The following is a 24117-nucleotide window of genomic DNA, read 5'->3' on the forward strand; positions in this document are numbered from 1 at the left end:
ACTTAAAGATGATACTTCCTTATTAATTGCCCAGTACATTTGCATGTGAATCCAAAGCTACTCACGCTACAGAAAGTGAGCATATGCATTTTATTCCCTGGATTGCCCAATTAAACAAACGGCATTCCTTTTCTAAATTTTTTTTTTTTAAATAGAAGGTTTTAAAAAGCTAGTGGTACATTCACTAACTTAAAAAAATATATTGGTCACAATTGTAACTGGTGGGACAGTGAAATAAGTTAGTAAGAAATTATCAGTTGCTCAATAAGACCCATTATAAAATTGCAAACAATATAGTAACATATTTTTCCCCTAGCATGAACAATATTCATTCAATGTTCTGAAGATGGAAAAAGTCAAACTGCATTTGGAATAGGCAGTGATTTCTGTCAGTAATTTATGTCATTATAAAATAATGTTACAAAGCATTCTTTTATTTTTCGATCTACAGTTAAATAAAATTTAAACTGAAAAATTAAATAGTAGGCTATACAACTGCACCTATTTCTGGACATTGCTTGATCTAAATATTCTGCATAATGAATAAAAATCACAAACATGACACTTCTGAATAAAACAATTTTATATATTAAATTCTATAGTTGTCTTGAATAACAGCTCATCAAAAATATAAATGGGGCATCCATCAACTGAAAGCATGCTGTCAGAATAAATAAGCATTATGTCATCAAATCACAAGTCTGTGTTGATTGGATGGTCAGAAGCTGTACTAAATGACGAATAACCTAAAATAACAAATATGACACTTGTAAATAAAATAAGTAAGTAAGTAAATAAGTTAAATTTATTTGTATAGCACATTTCACACAGCAACGCTGACCAAAGTGCTGAACAGAGTACAGCAAGTAAAATAGAAACAGAATTAGACCAAATAAATAGAAAATAGAAAAACTCAATAAAAAAAAAATGGTTAAACAATTAAAAATTTTATCAAAAAGCCTGGTAGGAGAGAGATGTTTTTAAGCCTATTTTTAAAAGTAGTAATAGAAGGTGCAAGGCGGATGTCCAGTGGCAGTTGATTCCATAGACGGGGGCAGCAACAGCAAAAGCTCTCTCCCCCTTTGTTTTTAACCGGGAACGAGGGACATGCAAAAGAAATCTATCAGAAGATCTTAGACATCTGTTTGATGAATGTGGATTAAGAAGATCCACAAGATACAAAGGAGCTTGATTATTAAGAGTTTTAAAAACAAACATCAGAACTTTAAACTGAATCCTAAAATGGACTGGGAACCAGTGAAGCGATGCTAAAATTGGGGTGACACGATCAAACTTCTTTGCCCTGGTCAACAGCCTTGCAGCTGCATTCTGAACCATCTGAAGAAGAGCCAGAGATGACTGAGGAAGACCCAAGTATAATAAATTACAGTAATCTAAGCGAGAAGTAATAAAAGCATGAATAACCTTCTCCAAATCCTGGAAAGACAAAAATGTTTTGAGTTTTGAAATAATCCGTAGTTGATAAAAACTAGTCTTAACGACCAAATTTATCTGCTTGGTTAAGCATAATTCTGAGTCCAGAATGAAGCCAAGGTTCCAAACCTGGGAAGAAATTGAGGGAAAGTGTTTATGGAGCTCATTAATGAGACCATCTCTCAATCTCAGGGGGCCAAAAACAATTATTTCAGTTTTGTCTTCATTAAGTCGGAGGAAATTATTTGTCAACCATTTTTTAATGTCATCCAGACAGTCCAACAATGGCTGAATGGAGTCACCAGCTTTCAAAGGAATGTACAACTGGGTATCATCAGCATATAAATGAAAAGAGACATTGTGAGCCCTAATAATATTCCCCAATGGCCGCATATATAAATTAAAAAGAAGTGGGCCCAAAATGAAGCCTTGAGGAACACCACTAATAATAGGACTAGAAGAAGAGCAGAAATTACCCAACGCTACCGAAAAAGACCTGTCCTTAAGATATGAGCTGAGCCATTGTAGGGCAGTGCCCTTGATACCAAACAGTTGCTCTAAGCACCAGAGAAGTATGTAATGGTCTACACTATCAAAGGCAGCTGTAAGATCTAGTAGCATCAACACAGTATTTTTACCAGCATCCACTGTTAGTAAAATGTCATTAGACACTTTTAACAAAGCAGACTCTGTGCTATGAAAAGCAGTGAAACCAGACTGTAAAGGTTCAAATAACATAGCTGAGTTTAAAAACAGGAGCAATTGAGATTGTACTACTTTCTCAAGCAGCTTTGACAGAAACGGTAGCTTAGAGACAGGCCGATAATTATTAAGGCAACCTTCATCCAAACCCTGTTTCTTAAGCAAAGGTTGAACAATAGCATGCTTGGGACCACCCCTGCATCCAAAGAAGAATTTATCAACACTTGGATACTGGGGCCAATTTCAGAAAAGGTTGCTTTCATAAGCACAGCGGGAACAACATCAAGTGGCGTGGATGATATTTTCATCTGGTTAACCAGATCACACAGTTCCTTTAGAGAAACGTGTTCAAATTGATCAAATGAAACTGGTAAAGCCAGTGAATTTGGGGACAGGTCTGATAAATGCAAAGTGAAGGAAGAACGAACACTTTATCAGCAAAAAATTTTAAAAACTTCTCACAAAGTTCAGCCGAGGGTTCCCCATGGAATTGGCAACTCGGATTAATAACTGAATTTATCGTGGTGAATAAGATCTTTGGTCTATGACAGTGTGTAGCAATTAAATCAGAGAAATACCTAGACCTAGCTGACTTTGCTGCACTCTGAAACTTAAACAAACAATCTTTAAAAATCTGGAAGGACACAGTTAACTGATCATACTTCCATCTCCGCTCAGCTCTATGACAGGCCTGTCTGAGAAAACGAGTATTATCGTCGAGCCAGTAATAAGATTTACGATTTGGTTGCTTCAGCTTAAAAGGGGCAATGGAGTCTAAAATATTGGAGCAAAACGTATAAAATAAGGCAATCAAATCATCAGGACCAGAAGATAATATAAAATATATATTATATATAATACATATATAAAATAATTTTATATATGCAATTTATTAGATCCTTAAAATAAAAACAGAGCTAAATACTACAAAAAAACAACAACGTAATAATTGTTGGAATTACATGGACGAATGACAATAACTTGCTAATAGTCCATCACCTGAATCTTTCTAATTGGCATGGGTCTCCAGTCAGTGTAATTCATGTGGAATTCATTCAATGTTACCTCAATGAACTTTCTGCAATGAATAACAATGCTCATTTAAAAAACATTTAGTTGATCTGAGCCTTTAACCTCAGTCACTGGCATAGAAAGCCTGCATGTTACCACTGCACTATCCTAGCACACATACTGTTTCCTGTTAATTTAAATACTATAGTTGTTGTACCTGTAGTATACCGCTTGATCGCACATGAAGAATCGTGTAATACCTTGTGAAAAAACACAGATTCTTAAAGGCCACATCTGTATCAGTCCTTTGGATCCCACTGTATTATTATTATCAGTAAAGATTGGATAAATATTGCTTTAACTCTGGCGATAAGGAAGTTTACCTTTGCTGTGGCCTCATAGGCATCAAATCAAACAAACTCAATGCATTTAATTTGACTGTCACATCATGTATTGGTGAGGTCCCAAAAGGTCCCCAAAATAATTGTTAATTATTAATTTTCATTACATTGCACATTGAAACGTTGGAAATATTTTTAATTCAACATGTCCTAAATCTCCTTATATTCATTCTTCATTAGTAAGACTCATATTTTCATCAGCACTCTATCCTCCATTTACTTTTCTTGCTTGCCCCCTGAACTGCATTGTGATTGAGACTGCATTTTTAAAAGTGCTTCTCAAATGTTTCACCTTGCCTGAATAGCACATTTTCTTCTGAAAGTGCATGTCACTGTCTCACCCTCTCCCCTTCCCTTGTCTCTATATCTACTTTATTATCTGTTTCTATTTTATCACCGGGAATCTGGAGTCACAGGGAATCTGGAGCCTATCCCATGGAGCACACACTCACACACCCACTATTGACATGCCAATCAGTCTACAATGCATGTCTTTGGACTGGGGGAGGAAACCCCCACAGCATAGGGACAACATGCAAACTCAGCACACACAGGGGAGCGACGGGAATCGAACCCCTAACCGTGGCGGCGTGAGGCAGACCTGCTAACCATTAAGCCACCGTGTGCCCGCTAGAGGCCTCGATGATCACCAGATTTAAACATCACTGAGTTTATGTTATATGTGATAAAGGTTGACATGGTGGAAATTCCATTGGTCAAACTTATAAAAGTTAGGCTTGGGGCAGAATTAACGTTTGTTTCTTTGCCTGTATGCATTTTTTTATGAGATAAAGTTCTCTGAAATAAAGTAGATCTGCACCTCATTCTGCTTTAATGAATAAAATATTACATATCATAAGGCAAACACAAAATAAGATGAGATCAGGGCAAAAACACAGCTATTTTCTTGATCATCAGCCAAGATAGTAAACTAGTGAATATATAATTAGGCATACAGTTCTGTGAAAAAGTATTTGCCTGATTTCTTCTGTTTTTGTGTATATCTCTTACTAAATAGCTTTAGATCTTCAAACGAAATACAACATAAAATGTCTGGTTTATGCATGTAACCCTGTTCCCTGAGAAGTGAACAAGATGTTATCTCTTACACATTCTGTTGGAGATAAACCATCAGATTGCCCTGTGATAGCTGAGGTGGCCTTACACGGCTTGGATGGCAATGCCGACCCCCCTAAATTACCTGCCAGCGACGGAGATTGGTAGCTCGCAAGCGCCTCCTCCACCTTCAGCACAGCTAAATAGCCATGCTATTCATTCCCCACAATGGCAGTATAATCCGATGTTGTGGGGTTATAAATATATGGCTAGAGTATGGTTTTCCCCAGATATTTCATCATGCACTTCTGGAAAAAAGGGGAGTTTTACAGAGTTTTAGGTAGTGTGAGGGAGATTTATTTTCACTGGGGAGAAAGCGCTCGTCCAGCCTGCTATGAGCCTTGTTCTCTTCCCCGGGCCAGTCTAGATTTAGTTTTTCAACTGCCTTAGTAATCACTTCAAGCATCTCTTTATATGCTTGAGAGCTGCCTTCTGTTTTTGGTGCAATGGCACCCCCTTCTGGCTCCTCTTATTCAGAGAGGGAGTCAGGACGCGAGCTCCAAAATCTGGCAGAGAGATGGACACAGAAGACAGAACAAGAGATACAGCAGTGCTCATGTCTGGCTCCTCTTCCAGATCCATACAAGATCCCAAGGAACAAAGCCGGCGGGTCCAGATCTGTGAGGCTCTGAAACCAAACTCCCTTCACCAGAGAGCGAGCCGCGAATGGAGCTGCCCAATTGTAAGGCATTCACAGTGTGCAGTCAGACCTCTCGAGTGCTGCCCTGGCGTGCTCCACCCCTAGACACTAAACACAAAGTGTGTCCTCCCCCATGATGAAATGGGAGCAAAGCATGACACACTTCCTCAATTCTCTCTCACTCATACGTTTCGCTCTTTTTTTTAAAGGGACAGAAAAGTAAAGAGATTTTTCTTTCTTTTTTTTTTTTTAAAGATAGAGGGAAAATGGGGAGTCTTTTTGCAATCGTTATACAAACGACTGAAGATAATAAGGCTGACGGTGCAGTTCACGGGTGCCGTTTTTATATCACGCGACGTGGTTAATTGCCACGTCACCTGATCACGGCAGGCCAATAAACAGACATGATGTTACACAAGCTTAAGATACAGGTCATGTGCAAGGGTGCTTCCCCACAGTTTGAAGCTCACGCAATGTTGAGTTCCCTTTGAAAAGGAACAAAGGCAACCTGAGTAAACACACAATACAGTTTTTGTTAATTTTTTATTGAAGCAAAAAAAGCTATCCAACACCTGTCACCCATGTGAAAAACGAATTGCCCCTTTAACCTTAAAATCTGGTTGTGCCACCTTTAGCAGCAATAACTGCAACCAAATGCTTCCAATAACTGGAAATCAGTCTTTCACTTACTCCTAGGACTAGGACTGACTCCTACGCTTTGGATCATTGTCTTGCTGCATAATCCAGTTGCGCTTGAGTTTCAACTTACAGACTGAAGACCGGGCATTCTCCTTCAGGATTTTCTGGTAAAAAGCAAAATTCGTGTTTCCCTCAATTACTGCAAGTTGCCCAGGCCCTGAAGCAGCAAAGCATCCACACACCATCACACTTCCACCACCCTGCTTGACCGTAGGCATGATGTTCTTTTTGTGGAATTTGGTGTTTGGTTTACACCAGATGTAACAGGACCCCTGTCTTACAAATGGCTCCACTTTTGACTCATCAGTCCACAGAACATTTTCCTAAAGGGTTTGAGGATCATTAAGGTGTGTTTTGGCAAAATTCAGATAAGACTTAATGTTCTTCTGGGTTAGCAGTGGTTTTTACCTTGCCACTATTGACATTTTTTGCCCAGTGTCTTTCGGGAGTCATGAATAGTCACTTTTATTGATGCAAGAGAGGCCTGTAGGCCCTTTGATGTCCTTGGCTCTTTTGTTACTTGCTGGATGAGTAGTTGCTTTGCTCTTGGAGGAGAGGTTGACCACTTCTGGGAAGGTTCACCACTGTGCTGAGTTTTTTCATTTGGAGATAATGGTTCTCAGTGTGGACCATTGGAGTCCCAGAGTTTTGAAATATAATGTATTTCAATCAGCTTCTTCCTCATAATTTCTGGAATTTCTTTCAACTTTGGCATAGAGTTTTACAGGGTAAGATATTTTATCCAACTTCATGCTGTTGAAAAAGTTCTATTTAAGTGTTGATTTGATTGAACAGGGTTTGCAGTAATCAGGCCTGGTTGTGTCTAGTCTAGCTGAACCCCATTATAAATGCAGTTTCATAAATTTGGAGAAATAGTAACTACGGGGGTAAATACATTTTCACACAGGCCCAGTTGGTATTGGATAACATTTTTGCTTCAAAAAATAATAGTATCATTTAAACACTATATTTTGTGTTTATTCAGGTTTTCTTTGTTTTATCTTAGATTTTGTTTTATTTTCTGAAATAATGTAGTATGAGATATACACAAAACGAGAAGAAATCAAATACTTTTTCACAGCACTGTATACAACAGTGATTTGCCAACAATTACAATGTTTAATTTAATAATGAATGACATGTCACACATTTTAACAGTTTATAGGTAGATTTAATGTTGTGGCACATCCGAGAGACAAGTTAGTTCCTGTTCTCACTCACATTAGAGCTGTAATAAAAGGTCATTCTCTTCTCACCAGCCCCCCCCCCCCCCCCCCCCCTCTCTCTCAGAAAAAAAACCCCAAAAAGCCTGTCATTTTACAGAGAAACTGGAAAGTGTAAACTGCTGAAGACTTTCTGGGAAACCTTCACTGTTTCAAAGCACTAATAACAGAAACTCCTTCCATTTAAGTATACAGTGAGGGAAAAAAGTATTTGATCCCCTGCTGATTTTGTATGTTTGCCCACTGACAAAGAAATGATCATTCTACAATTTTAATGGTAGATTTATTTGAACAGGGAGAGACAGAATAACAACAAGAAAATCCAGAAAAACGCATGTCAAAAATGTTATAAATTGATTTGCATTTTAATGAGGGAAATAAGTATTTGACCCCTCTGCAAAAAATGACTTAGTACTTGGTGGCAAAACCCTTGTTGGCAATCACAGAGGTCAGACATTTCTTGTAGTTGGCCACCAGGTTTGCACACATCTCAGGAGGGATTTTGTCCCACTCCTCTTTGCAGATCTTCTCCAAGTCATTAAGGTTTCGAGGCTGACGTTTGGCAACTCGAACCTTCAGCTCCCTCCACAGATTTTCTATGGGATTAAGGTCTGGAGACGGTACATGGCCCCGTCCATCGAAACATTATACACCCCCAAAGCATAATGTTTCCACCTCCATGTTTGACGGTGGGGATGGTGTTCTTGGGGTCATAGGCAGCATTCCTCCTCCTCCAAACACGGCGAGTTGAGTTCATGCCAAAGAGCTCCATTTTGGTCTCATCTGACCACAACACTTTCACCCAGTTGTCCTCTGAATCATTCAGATGTTCATTGGCAAACTTCAGATGGGCATGTATATGTGCTTTCTTGAGCAGGGGGACCTTGCGGGCGCTGCAGGATTTCAGTCCTTCACGGTGTAGTGTGTTACCAATTGTTTTCTTGGTGACTATGGTCCCAGCTGCCTTGAGATCATTGACAAGATCCTCCCGTGTAGTTCTGGGCTGATTCCTCACTTTTCTCATGATCATTGCAACTCCACGAGGTGAGATCTTGCATGGAGCCCCAGGCCGAGGGAGATTGACAGTTCTTTTGTGTTTCTTCCATTTGCGAATAATCGCACCAACTGTTGTCACCTTCTCACCAAGCTGCTTGGCAATGGTCTTGTAGCCCATTCCAGACTTGTGTAGGTCTACAAATTTGTCCCTGACATCCTTGGAGAGCTCTTTGGTCTTGGCCATGGTGGAGAGTTTGGAATCTGATTGATTGATTGCTTCTGTGGACAGGTGTCTTTTATACAGGTAACGAGCTGAGATTAGGAGCACTCCCTTTAAGAGTGTGCTCCTAATCTCAGCTCGTTACCTGTATAAAAGACACCTGGGAGCCAGAAATCTTTCTGATTGAGAGGGGGCCAAATACTTATTTCCCTCATTAAAATGCAAATCAATTTATAACATTTTTGACATGCGTTTTTCTGGATTTTCTTGTTGTTATTCTGTCTCTCACTGTTCAAAAAAAATCTACCATTAAAATTATAGACTGATCATTTCTTTGTCAGTGGGCAAACATACAAAATCAGCAGGGGATCAAATACTTTTTTCCCCTCACTATATCAGCCAATTCTTTGTCTCTGTGACGATAGTACATTTGGTGACACATGGTTTTTAATTGGTGATTTTAGACAATCTTTTGATTCAGTTAATTATATATTGTGAACTGAAAAATCTTATATGGTCCCAACCATCTTAGCAATATGTCACTGTTATACCACTAAGTTATGCTTGCACCTGCACAAAAATAGAGCTCAGACTGATCAAAGCTATTCAGAAGGCAGAAAGTTGCCTTACACCATGTTATTAGGATTAGAGGAAATAAACTGTTACAAAATATCATTAGTTGAAACAAATCATTAAAATATCCAATTATATGTTTGTGTACCTGACAGAATTCAAGCCTTACTGGAATCACATTATATTATCTGATATACTGGAGCTTCCCAAACCCTTACAAATAATCAAAATACAATAAAATTAATTTTACGATCTTGGCATAAAATTACTTTCATGGTGACAGGAAACAGCAAATCAGAATGCACAATGAAGTAGATGTCCTTGTGATGGATGACATCATCAGAGGTGATTTCCAATTAAGGAAATTGCTCTCATGCAAGGTTCTGTTTAATCAAAAAGAATTCCCCTGTCATCACCTAATTTGAACAGCTAATAATGCTACTAATTCTCTCTCTCTCTCTCTCTCTCTCTCTCTCTCTCTCTCTCTCTCTATATATATATATATATGCCACTATTCACACATCAAATGGAATAAATTGTAAACGCAATGGGATATAACTGTAATAAGTCATAATGAAATTATGTAATTAAACATCTGATTGTATCATCATCATCATCATCATCATTATTATTATTATTATTATTAATAATAATAATAATAATAGCAATAAAAGATATAATAATATTAATAATAATAATAATAATGATAATAATAAGCCCCAGGGTCCCTGGTTTGAGCCACAGGGTACTGTCTGTGCAGAATCCTCCCTGTGTCTGAGTTGGTTTCCACTGGGTTCTCCACTTTCCAAATAAACCAGTGAATATGTATTACTTATTCATAATTAAATAGTTTAAAAATAGCTAGTTTATTGTCATTTCATGTAGTTTTCACACACTCCCTCTTACCAATAATCGACCACTATATGACTGCTGTTATGTTTACATTTCAGGAGTTTTTGCCACTTTTTTTATTAAAAATAAATACACAATTACACAATACCCTACAAATAATACATCTTAAAATTATTAATTTAATAATTGTAATAGCAGAGGTCATAGTGAATCATAAATGTAATTGTAGCTGAAACTATAGGTGTGTATCAGGATCCACCGAAAATTCCTTGGGGAGCATACTGTATACTGAGGTGCAAGAATATAAATAACCTTTTAGCCATTTAGAAATTAATAATTTTTTACAGCCATGGTATAATTTTCATTGGGGAAGGTTAATAAAGGTTGTTGCATAGCAATAATGTATAATGCACTATACTAAGGCACATATAAGTGCGGCATTATCGTGTGATGGATGAGAACATAATGTGTTAAGAGCAGGGTTAACCATTTTAATAAAAACTATATTTGACCATTTTATTATAAAAACATGCAATAAGTGCAAAAATTTGACATCATATTTTAACGTTATATTCAAATGGGTAAAATATGTTTTAAATAATACATTCTTGAATATTACAATTAGGCTTGTACAATATTTATTTTTTGCTTTAAATTTTCCATTGTAAAATATCATGATTAATGATTTAATCATCCAGAATAACGCTACCTTTTAAAAGGCAGATTTTTTTTTAAGGACGGTAGGGGAGGACCTAATATTACCATCAGTGCAGTTGGGAACTGTGGTAATCACAAACTGCTATTTTCTTGAACATTGAGTGGATGGTTGTTTTTTTATGTGATTCTGCAGGAATGCACGAGAAAGAACATAACAGAACATTTCGACATAATCTTTTGACAAGTAGGTTATCTAATATCCAAATGGCTGATGTCACGATATGGAGGCGCAGATAAAAGCAACTGCAGGTATGGCAGTTTCATAAAACAACAAGTCCAAATGATAAGGCCGAGTTCAATAATCATGAACCGGCAGAGGTCAGGTGATCAGGCAAACAGTACAAACAGGGCAGGGCAAAGAGACGAGGTCATAAACGTAAGCAAAGTCAAAAACCAGACTAAACAGACACAGTAATAAAGGCATGGTATAGACAGAGACACTAGGCAACTGGAGCATATACTTCACAACTTGAATGAATGAGTTTCTTAAAAGGAGTAGTGTGAGTGTGTGTGTGTGACTGGAAACAGGTGTCTCTCATTAGAACTCCAGGGATGTTGAAAGTGTCTCTGTGTGTGTGTTTGGGAAGTGTAGTTGTTGATGGCCATATTTGTAGTTCGTGGTGCACTCTGTGAAATCGAGGTACTGGTTGCGGTGGTATGACAGCTGACATTTTCACTGTTGATGTTGTTCACTGTTGAGCAGGACAGTGCAAGAGAGCGCTGGTCCAAAAAACAAAACAAAACATATTTAATCAGCTTCTTATTATCATTACCATTAACATTATTTGTAATATATTGGTCTATTTAATGTTTTGGGGTCAAAATTGAATCCTTTTTTCTCTTTTAGCCAAAAACCTAAAGAGCTGTTCTGACCATCCATCCATCCATCCGTTTTCTATACCGTTTACTTTTAGGGTCATGGGGAACCTGGAGCCTATCCCAGGGAGCATGGGGCATAAGGCAGGGTACACCCTGGATGAGATGCCAATCCATCGCAGGGCACATACATTCACACAAACATTCATACACTACGGACACTTTGGACATGCCAATCAGCCTACCATACATGTCTTTGGACTGAGGGAGGTACCATGCATGTCTTTGGACTGGGGGAGGAAACCAGAGTACCTGGAGGTAACCCCCACAGCACAGGGAGAACATGCAAACTCTGCACACACAGGGCCATGGTAGGAATCGAAACCCAAACCCTGGAGGTGTGAGGCGAACATGCTAACCACTAAGTCACCGTGTGCCCTGTTCTGACCAAAATTCTTCCGTCACATTCTTAATAGTTAGCAGGTGTTTGATACACGCTTGTCCAATGGTCCAAAGTTAGCTAAGTTGAACATACATCAATAGATTTTATTTCATATTAATGAACTTCATTTACATTTGCAAAAAAGTATGGAAGCCTGTGATCATCACTGTGAGCATCTGTGAAAGAGTCTGTGAGCACCTCTGTGAGAGTGGACAGCACATAAGATGAGGTAAGGGGTGTGTGTGTGTGTGGGAGGGGGGCTTACAGGAAGTGTCTGTTAAGATTGTAAAGTTCAAAACACCTCTGCATTACTGGGATCCACGGTGACCCTGGTCAGGATAAAGTGGTTACTGAAGATGAATGAAGATATAAAACAAAAACAAAAAGAATCCCAAAATTAATGCAAAATGCATAAAATTTGCAGATCTGGTAGCATAATGTAATTGACAATTAACGTCACTGGATATTGTCACAGTGTAATATTGTGTAGGGATGATGATATTGTTATATCAACAACCAAGTAGAATTATGGATCAGTTTTTCATAACAAATCTTGGTCGAGGACTCAGACTTTCTCACCCTACTTTAATGCCATGGATGTTAAGCCTAATTTTTAATTAATCAGGTTTTATTTGATTGATTTCCAAACCTGTTTAAGATAAAACTATGTGCAAAACTAGTTTGCCAAAGACTAGCACTGATGAAACAGCTCTGCACTCTCGAACATGTGTGTCACTTCAGATGCACCTTTTAGCATATACAACTTGGTTGATGGCTATCATGAGAGTGACTGAAGTTTACAGTTTATTATTGTTGGTGTTAGTGATGTGAGGGTGTGAAATAGAATTTGTGGGAGTGTGTGTTGTGTTTGTTTGACACTGTATCACCCTGGGAGTGTATATGCTGTATGTTTATGCCTGCATGTGTGTGTGTGTGTGTGTGTGTGTGTGTTGTGTGAGTGAGTGAGTGCGTGAGAAAGAGAGAAGCTTGTGTAGGGTGTGCATACAAAGTGTGAGTGTTGTGGAAAGAGGGGAATGTGGAGGTAGACAAAGAGAGAGAGAGAGAGAGAGAGAGAGAGAGATAAGTGATAAGTGTGGGGGCTGCTAACACATCACCAATACCCCAAATGGGACAAAACATCCAATTGAGACCCTGTAGGCGGAGTTATCTTAAAGGTTCACAGAAACACCACAAACAATGCATGCAGAGCTGAATTGGGCCGATATCCACTAACTATAAAAATACGAAAAAGGACAATCAAATTCTGGAAACATCTAAAAGAGAGCGACCCACACTCATATAATTATAAATCTCTGCAGTACTAAGAGTTGAGCAAAGACACCAGTACTCTCATCCAACTGGTCCTGAGTCACTGCACAACAACCCCACTACCACACACTAACATACCACCAACACACACTAACACAGTAAAGACTCAGGGACAGAAGAATTTTGTAAACACAATTAGAATGAACCAAATTTCACAAACACTGAAAGCAAACTATCTGGCCTATTGGGAAACCCAAACTAAACTCCAGAGTAAAATGCAGTGTTATCTGGCCCTGAACAGATAGTACAGCGTGGCAGATTATGTGAGCATGGTGATGGATCCAAAACTGAGAAACACCTTGACGAAGTACAGACTCAGCGAGCACCGCTTGGCTACCGAGACAGGCCGACAAAGACAGTCCTGGCTGCCCCAAGAGAAGAGACCGTGTCAGAAGTGCACACTAAATAAAACAGAAACAGATCGGCACTTCCTCACTGACTGCACAAACTATAACCATATTCAAACCAAATTCTTCAGCAAAATGAACAAGTTCATCCCTGACTTTAGCTGCCTCTCAGACCCTGACAAACTGCCCCACCTACTGGGGGAGCACAGAGAGAGCTGCACACTAACAACACAGTACACACACACCTGCCACCAGATGAGGGACAGTGAGTGACCATGTCACAAGCACACATACACACACACACACACACACACACCCACGGACACACACACACACACACACACACCCACGGACACACACACACACACACACACACTATTATACATTTTATATACATACATACATACATACATATACAGTATCTCACAAAAGTGAGTACACCCCTCACATTTTTGTAAATATTTTATTATATCTTTTCATGTAACAACACTGAAGAAATGACACTTTGCTACAATGTAAAGTAGTGAGTGTACAGCTTGTGTAACAGTGTAAATTTACTGTCCCCTCAAAATTAACTCAACACACAGCCCTTAATGTCTAAACCTCTGGCAACAAAAGTGAGTACACCCCTGAGTGATAATGTCCAAATCGGGCCCAATTAGCCATTTTCCCTCCCAGGTGTCATGTGACTTGTTAGTGTTACAAGGTCTCAGGTGTGAATGGGGAGCAGGTGTGTTAAATTTGGTGTCATCGCTCTCACACTCCCTCATACTGGTCACTGGAAGTTCAACATGGCACCTCATGGCAAAGAACTCTCTGAGGATCTGAAAAAAAGAATTGTTGCTCTACATAAAGATGGCCTAGGCTATAAGAAGATTGCCAAGACCCCGACACTGAGCTGCAGCACGGTGGCCAAGACCATACAGCGGTTTAACAGGACAGGTTCCACTCAGAACAGGCCTCACCATGGTCGACCATGGAAGTTGAGTGCACGTGCCCAGCATCATATCCAGAGGTTGTCTTTGGAAAATAGATGTATGAGTGCTGCCAGCATTACTGCAGAGGTTGAAGGGGTGGGGGGTCAGCCTGTCAGTGCTCAGACCATATGCCACACACTGCATCAAATTGGTCTGCATGGCTGTCGTCCCAGAAGGAAACCTCTTCTAAAGATGATGCACAAGAAAGCCCGCAAACAGTTTGCTGAAGACAAGCAGACTAAGGACATGGATTACTGGAACCATGTCCTGTGGTCTGATGAGACCAAGATAAACTTATTTGGTTCAGATGGTGTCAAGCGTGTGTGGTGGTAACCAGCTAAGGAGTACAAAGATAGCTGTGCCTTGCCTACAGTCAAGCATGGTGGTGGGAGTGTCATAGTCTGGGGCTGCATGAGTGCTGCTGGCACTGGGGAGCTACAGTTCATTTAGGGAACCATGAATGCCAACATGTACTGTGATATACTGAAGCAGGGCATGATCCCCTCCCTTCGGAGACTGGGCCGCAGGGCAGTATTCCAGCATGATAACGACCCCAAACACACGAGTGAAGGTGATAGACTGGCCAAGCATTTCTCCAGACCTAAACCCTATTGAGCATCTGTGGGGCATCCTCAAACGGAAGGTGGAGGACCACAAGGTTTCTAATATCCACCAGCTCTGTAATGTTGTCATGGAGGAGTGGAAGAGGACTCCAGTGGCAACCTGTGAAGCTCTGGTGAACTCCATGCCCAAGAGGTTTAAGGCAGTGTTGGAAACTAATGGTGGCCGCACAAAATATTGACAATTAGGGCCCAATTTGGACATTTTCACTTAGGGGTGTACTCACTTTTGTTGTCAGTGGTTTAGACATTAATGGCTGTGTGTTGAGTTATTTTGAGGGGACAGCAAATTTACACTGTTATACAAGCTGTACACTCACTACTTTACATTGTAGCAAAGTGTCATTTCTTCAGTGTTGTCACATTAAAAGATATAATCAAATATTTACAAAAATGTGAGGGGTGTACTCACTTTTGTGAGATACTGTATGTGTCCATAGCTGGACTTTGTGTTTTACTTTTGACTTCAAAACTAAGAATGTCAAGACATCAAGTAATTTTAGCCTAGCCTTAATGGTGATACACACACAGTCCAAAAGCAGATTCTCTGGTCTAGCCCTCCATTCCACATCCATGGCCATGGAAAATAATCACTGCCCAAGCATTCTGTGTGTGTGTCTGTCTGTGTGTGTGAGTGAGAGAGAGAGAGTGAGAGTGAGAGTGAGTGAGAGTCCCTCTGTATACCTCCTATAGTGTCAAGCATGAGACATCACTGTTAAGCAGTGGAGGAAAGAAGAGGAACACACACATTTGGTATTCAAAAATATAAAAATGCAAGCCACACAGACATTGACACATTGTAGTGTGCCATTGTGGTCTGCCAGACAGAGAAAGATTTGAACATTTTCACTTAGGGGTGTACTCACTTTTGTTGCCAGAGGTTTAGACATTAATGGATGTGTGTGGAGTTATTTTTCAGGGGACTCACTTTTGTGTACTTACTTTTGTGATATACTGTATGTACATATATTTTAGTCTTCTTTTTTGTTTATGTAAATATGTGTAGAAGTAGGTATATATGTGTGCATCTTTATTTATATGTATGTATGTACACATATATACATTTGTATGTGTATTTTTCTTTCTTTCCTCTCTTTTATGTTAATTTTAAAAAATTTCCTTTCAGGGTTCTATGAGCCTTGCTACTAGTGTTTCTGCTTGACTTTAGTGTTTAATGCATGTACATTTGTTTCTATTTATTTCTGTAGTTATTTTCTAATTTGTTTGTACCAAAGCTTTAGCAATATGTTAATATTTGTCATGCCAATAAAGCAACCTATTTGACCTTTGACTTGTGAGATAGATAGATAGATAGATAGATAGATAGATAGATAGATAGACAGATAGATAGATAGATAGATAGATACTATGCTAGTTTAAATTGTGTAGTTTTAAATCTAGTCATTTGCCCCACCATCACTCTATTAATGTAGCTTTCAATTGTTTATTCTTTATTCCATAAACACTTTGTGTACTGAGCAGTACTAAAGATAGCATACAACACCCCCATTTTTCCTATCATCAGTCATCATTTTGTTCCACAAGAAGAATAAAATAATGTCTTACACACACACGCACACACACGCACGCACACACACACACACACACACACACACACACACACACACACACACACACACACACACACACACACACACACACACACACAAAATGCAACACGTATAGTAGTGACAAGGCCAAGTCAAAGTCCCAGGTGCCTTAACTCTGCATCATTTTATCTGTGTAGTAACAGAATCTGTCTTTGTAAAATGGCCACTTTGCTTTTGTCATCACTGTCTTCCACATTCCTCAGGGAAACATCATTAAATGAAGTGTTTCTGTAGGCAAGAAACCACATAATTAACTGTTGTGAACGTATGTTTCACAGATTCAACAGGGACAATAAGTATAGAGTTGTGTGATTCCGAACTTCACCTTAGTCTTGTCATAACTATATATGTGTGGCAGGGTGGGTGTGTTGGGGTGCAAACTATGATTTATTCTTTTTGTGGTGAAAAAATGATGATAGAAAAACTAAGATTTATGGGCATGTCTTATTGCTAAAGCTCTGAATAAATGAAGTACAGCAGCAGACTAGGGGCTGATGTTCTGCACATTGCATGAGAGTGTATAGAATGATCTGGCACACAGAACAGCCTTGAAGATTGTGTGAGAAGTTACAAACTGAGCTATCTTGCAGCCACGACTCCCTATCCCCTGACCAGCTCATCTGCCTTGCCATGCGAATAGGCAAGCCGCTCTGGGAACACCATCATTTCAGAAGCTATTAGGCTACCACTGCTTTCCCACAGCTGGATCCCCAAAGCTCATGGAAATTGCCAGATGCACCAGACCCCGGAGGACAAAAAAGCAGCGCTCTAATGCTGCTTGTACAGTAGGGTTAAGGATTAGAGTTAGCCATGCAAGCCACCTCTACAAGAACAAGCAATAGATGACATCCTCTGGGCTCAGGGAAGGCTGATAAAAATACAGACAATGTTAGTGCAAGTAGAATATGATCATTATGAAACAATGGCTTTGTGTAGCCTGGTCAGCTGAGTGCAACAACCATTGCCACTGGCTCCATTGTAGCCATTTACCTGTGCCATAGACCTTCTGCCAGGTGATTTAACTCTTTGCTCTCATGTTTACCCCCTGTCTAGCAAAGAAACTGCTGCCTCAGAATAACCCGAGGAATGTGGCCATCAACTTCACATCTTCAAACATCTTTGTGATGAACAACCTGTTAGCGGTACTGTATGTAGTCACAAACATGACAGTAGGGTTGGACGGTATACTGGTACTACGGTAGTATTGTGACACTAAAGTGTCAAAATACAGCCGATGCCACTGTATTTTCACAAATAAGGTAGTACCGTAAGTAATGTTGTGTTTGTGCCAGTTAATTCCTATTTTTCACTGCTTTTGCAGAATACACAAAGATTAGTGACAATTCATTTAACCTAAATTCTTTACCTTAATCTTTAAAGATTTCTTGTTTGCTAGAAAGCGAGCTAACCTTATACTAACCATTGTGTGTAAATACTAAAATTAGCTGAAGCACGCTAACATTATGGTAACTGCTGTGTTTAAATACTAAGATTAGCCAAAGGGGGCTAACATTACACTAACTGCTGTGTGCAAATAATAAAATAAGCCGAATCGAGCTAGCGTTCCACTAACTGCTTTGTGTAAATTCTAACATTATACATGTTTGCTAGTAAGTGAGCTAATGTTCCCAATTTTATGATTTTTTTTTGGAGTTTGTTTACAAATGAATTCATTTATTTGTAATGATGTGTTCATTCTTAGTACTCTGAGGACAATTTCCATTTGCATGATTTCATTGCTCTAGGCAACATGAAATCTTTGGCATATTGAATTAGTTACTTGTCAACTGTGTGATTATTCATGCGTTTTTCCAACAGCCAGTTATTCACCGTCATTAATAACGTATTCAGAGGAAAATTCATTTTTTTCTGTTTTCATTTATATCTAGGTAAATGTATTTTAAGAATTACTGAACAAAGGGAAACTCACTGAACTCCCAAACTTGTGTGTTAGCGATCTAATAACATATCAAACTCACCACTGAACAGTACAAGGAAAACATACTCAACGACACTAATGCTTGCTAGATGGAGAATTGGACCTAGCAGAGAGAATGAGAGGAGCTCATGAGGGACCACGACTCCAGTGCTAGCATGCACGCTAGTTGAGGCCAGTTTACTTAGCAAGCTCAGGATCTAAGCATGCAGAATGCTGGAAACCACTCAACCATACTAACAGCACAGCAGCTGCTGGTTGGCTAGATGGCCAGTGAGGAGCATGAGAGGTAAATGTCACTACTGAGCAATACCACAGAGCAAGTGTTTAAAGCTAATTTGCAAACACCATTCCGAGTGATTGCTAATGAGGCTAGAAATTGTAATGAGGAAAAATCAATTTGAAGCCAGTGCAATGGATTTCCATAATGCTCTACAGAAAAACTAGAAATGTATGAAAAATACACTCACCGTGACAGAAAAGATTATATGAGGTTAGTGATAGCTTTGGAGGACAGATTACCTGTAGCACTGACCACAGTCAAAAGCTGTTAACTGCTTAATCTATTGATTATATCATTTTGTGCATAGAAAAACACCAGGAATCCAAAAATTTTACTTAGAAATAAATAATAAAAAAAAGGGTCAAATAACACTCGGGAAAAAATAAAAGATTACGGTATCTCACAAAAGTGAGTACACCCCTCACATTTTTGTAAATATTTGATTATATCTTTTAATGTGACAACACTGAAGAAATGACACTTTGCTACAATGTAAAGTAGAGAGTGTACAGCTTGTGTAACAGTGTAAATTTACTGTCCCCTCAAAATAACTCAACACACAGCCCTTAATGTCTAAACCTCTGGCAACAAAAGTGAGTACACCCCTGAGTGATAATGTCCAAATCGGGCCCAATTAGTCATTTTCCCTCCCAGGTGTCATGTGACTTGTTAGTGTTACAAGGTCTCAGGTGTGAATGGGGAGCAGGTGTGTTAAATTTGGTGTCATTTCTCTCACACTCCCTCATACTGGTCACTGGAAGTTCAACATGGCACCTCATGGCAAAGAACTCTCTGAGGATCTGAAAAAAAGAATTGTTGCTCTACATAAAGATGGCCTAGGCTATAAGAAGATTGCCAAGACCCTGACACTGAGCTGCAGCACGGTGGCCAAGACCATACAGCGGTTTAACAGGACAGGTTCCATTCAGAACAGGCCGTGCCATGGTCGACCATGGAAGTTGAGTGCACGTGCCCAGCATCATATCCAGAGGTTGTCTTTGGGAAATAGATGTATGAGTGCTGCCAGCATTGCTGCAGAGGTTGAAGGGGTGGGGGGTCAGCCTGTCAGTGCTCAGACCATATGCCACACACTGCATCACATTGGTCTGCATGGCTGTAGTCCCAGAAGGAAACCTCTTCTAAAGATGATGCACAAGAAAGCCCACAAACAGTTTGCTGAAGACAAGCAGACTAAGGACATGGATTACTGGAACCATGTCCTGTGGTCTGATGAGACCAAGATAAACTTATTTGGTTCAGATGGTCTCAAGCGTGTGTGGCGGCAACCAGGTAAGGAGTACAAAGACAGCTGTGCCTTGCCTACAGTCAAGCATGGTAGTGGGAGTATCATAGTCTGGGGCTGCATGAGTGCTGCTGGCACTGGGGAGCTACAGTTCATTTAGGGAACCATGAATGCCAACATGTATTGTGACATACTGAAGCAGAGCATGATCCCCTCCCTTCGGAGACTGGGCCGCAGGGCAGTATTCCAGCATGATAACGACCCCAAACACACCTCCAAGATCATCACTGCCTTGCTAAAGAAGCTGAGGGTGAACGTGATGGACTGGCCAAGCATTTCTCCAGACCTAAACCCTATTGAGCATCTGTGGGGCATCCTCAAACGGAAGGTGCAGGAGCACAAGGTCTCTAATATCCACCAGCTCTGTAATGTTGTCATGGAGGAGTGGAAGAGGACTCCAGTGGCAACCTGTGAAGCTCTGGTAAACTCCATGCCCAAGAGGTTTAAGGCAGTGTTGGAAACTAATGGTGTCCGCACAAAATATTGACAATTAGGGCCCAATTTGGACATTTTCACTTAGGGGTGTACTCACTTTTGTTGTCAGTGGTTTAGACATTAATGGCTGTGTGTTGAGTTATTTTGAGGGGACAGCAAATTTACACTGTTATACAAGCTGTACACTCACTACTTTACATTGTAGAAAAGTGTCATTTCTTCATTGTTGTCACATTAAAAGATATAATCAAATATTTACAAAAATGTGAGGGGTGTACTCACTTTTGTGAGATACTATATGTGTCCATAGCTGGACTTTGTGTTTTACTTTTGACTTCAAAACTAAGAATGTCAAGACATCAAGCAATTTTAGCCTAGCCTTAATGGTGACACACACACAGTCCAAAAGCAGATTCTCTGGTCTAGCCCTCCATTCCACATCAATGGCCGTGGAAAATAATCACTGCCCAAGCATTCTGACCACAAACTCGTGTGCGTGTGTGTGTGTGTCTGTGTGTGTGAGTGAGTGAGAGTGAATGAGAGTGAGTGAGTGAGAGAGAGAGAGAGAGAGAGAGAGAGAGAGAGAGAGAGAGAGAGAGAGAGAGAGAGAGAGAGAGAGAGAGAGAGAGAGAGAGCGCGCCCCTCTGTATACCTCCTATAGTGTCAAGCATGAGACATCACTGTTAAGCAGTGGAGGAAAGAAGAGGAACACACACATTTGGTATTCAAAAATATAAAAATGCAAGCCACACACACATTGAGACATTGTAGTGTGCCATTGTGGTCTGCGAGACAGAGAAAATAACTGTAAAATAATATTGTTTCTGACCTGAGACAAGTGGGCTGAAACCTCGTCGTGTGTGTGTGTTTAAGACTAACGATGGATTTGAAAGGGAGTTTGGGAAAAACTTACTTTCCTTAACAACTGCATATCACTCACACTATGAATACATACTACACTAATGTACACACACAAGCACAAGCACACAAAGTAACACAGGACTTATAACATGGTTGACTTGCTTTTTGAGCCCTTTTCATCTTGGCATTACAATTCTGCTGTAGATATGGTGTGTGCATGTTTGTTTGATTGTTTGTTTGTTTTCTTTCTGGCTGCCTTCTGATCATTGTTTCATATGTACAAGGTCCATCCCATGCAAAAAAATTAAAATAATACAATGCCTAAACCAATAAATACTCTAGTGTATATATGTGTCATTGTGTGTGTAATATATAGATCAGTCCCTAAAGCATTTTCCAGACTTTTGTGATTGTTGCGGCCAAAAATGCTTTTTGCTGCAGATCTTTTTTTTTTTTTTTTTAAGTGCTTTTTTGTGGAAAACTACTTGAATTGGCTAAATTGTAGCTGCACGAAATTGTTTTGCACGGTCTCTCGCAGTGATGTTTGTTGGTAAACGAGACCTTTCAGGTGTACTCATGATCGATGGACATTAATCGAAGAGGGCTTTGGCTGAAAGTGAGCTGTGATAATATCACATAACGCATCTTGCCCAAATCTGTGGAAATTTTCAAAAATTGTAAGCTCCTCCTAATATTGTAGACTTTCCTTGATTTTGCCTTGAAACCACTGACACTACTTGAGACTAAACACTAGTCTCTTTCTTTCTTTCTCACTTCACTTCTTTTCTTTCTTTCGCTCTATGAATGTTTTTTGCTTTCATGCTTTTCATGCTTTCATCAACTACTTAACTTCCCCAGTCTGTCCAATCACACCCTATGTAGGGAAGAGTGTAATAATGTCTTCACACACACACACACACACACACACACACACACACACACACACACACACACACACACACAGGCCATCTGTCAAATTTGATTTGCAAGCCTCATAAAACCCTTTCTAAACAGCAACAGACTCACTGCTAAACCTCATTAAGTGAAAGATCTGTATCACCAGTCTCTCACTACCACACACAACTTTCCTCAATATACTGCTGTTTATAGAGACCTTTCTAGTGCCCTTTGCCTGTCTTAAACCTACACATATTGCACACGGAAGGAAATTGTAGTCTTGGATTTCATATGCTGCCATATAAAGTTGTGAAAATGTACAAACCGATCATGTCCGCTGTTAAGCAAAGGACCTATAAACTTACTGTTATTACCTTTGACAGGTTATTACTATAGCTATTCCCAATTTAATTTCATTCCTTTTGTAAGCAGCCAATTAAAAAATGTAAGTGCTATTTTCTGCAGTCCCATAGCAGGGAGGACATCTTAGATCTAGGCCATGATTTTAAGTTTCACTCCAGGAACAAGCCAGGCTCACTGGCAACTTACCATCAAAGCTTTTGTACTGGCTGTTGAGGGAGACCTGTAAAGAGTGCCCAGATCCTTTCACTTGGTCCTCAAAATCTTTCCTGCTTAGGTTGGACAGATTCTCCTCTATCTGGCTTGTACAGCAGGTGTAGCCTTGTGGACACACTCGCAAGTGCTCACCTAGAGAGAGACAAAGATAAAGGGGGGGATTATTTCATTAGCTTCATGTACCAAGAGTGTTTCTGATTCGAGGTAAAAACAGTATTTGGACTTGATCTCACTGAATCTGTAAACAAAATAGGCTTATCACATTTCCACAATTGAGCACTGCTTTTGCATCATGTGTTTTGTTTTTGGTTCTTCATGCACTTTTGTTTAAAATGCCATGTGCCTTTAAGTTTTGGTCCATTCTCTGCTGTATCATATCATTAGTCTGTTGCCTGATTGTGTACACCTGTTCTGTGTTAGTTCCATATTAGTTTGCCTCTTTGTATCCTCTTAGTCGTGTGTGCTGTCTCTACTCACTGCACATCACATTACTGTAACTCTGACTTCTATAAAATATAGCAGACCTGATAAAAACACAAGATATAAAATTGGGCACTGTATATTTTTAGACTCTTCATGACTCCTCTGAATGTTTTGGATATGATAATGATGACTTTTTGACATGTTCTCTTTGTCAAAAAAACTCAGCCTTAGTATCAATTCATAATTCCAGTTGTTTTTCACCTACACATTTATGTTTTGAAAATGAGTGTACATCCATTTTTCACACTTATCCATGCACAGGGTCAGGGAGGCTGGAGCCTATCCAGGCATCCATTCACACACCCATTCACACACACTATGGACAATTTGGAAATGCCAATCAGCCTACACACATTGTCTTTGGAAACTGGAGTACCCCGGAGGGAACCCCACAAAGCATGGGGAGAACACGCAAACTCTGCACACACAGAGTAGGGTGGTTTTAGCAAACATGATAAACGCTAAGCTACCAGAGCCATATCACCTTGTAGCTCTCACCTGGTTTCCCAGTGAAGCAGGGTTGAGCCTGGCCAGTACCTGGATGGGAGACCTCCTGGGGAAAACTAAGGTTGCTGTGGGAAGTGGTATTAGGGAGTTTAGCAAGGGGTGCTCACCCTG

At 39.7% G+C, this 24117-nt stretch overlaps 1 protein-coding gene across 1 annotated transcript in view; it reads right to left on the reverse strand.

Annotated features, from left to right (window-relative positions):
- The window catches only part of gpc1b (glypican 1b), a 140767-nt gene that overhangs the window by 59423 nt on the left and 57227 nt on the right, over positions 1–24117 (reverse strand). The window contains exon 2 of the mRNA XM_017496228.3: positions 22990–23148. Coding sequence (XP_017351717.1) covers positions 22990–23148 — 159 coding nt within the window. The remainder of the gene's footprint in view (positions 1–22989; positions 23149–24117) is intronic.

The sequence above is a fragment of the Ictalurus punctatus genome, chromosome 20 (assembly GCF_001660625.3).
Source record: "Ictalurus punctatus breed USDA103 chromosome 20, Coco_2.0, whole genome shotgun sequence".
Taxonomy (NCBI): domain Eukaryota; kingdom Metazoa; phylum Chordata; class Actinopteri; order Siluriformes; family Ictaluridae; genus Ictalurus; species Ictalurus punctatus.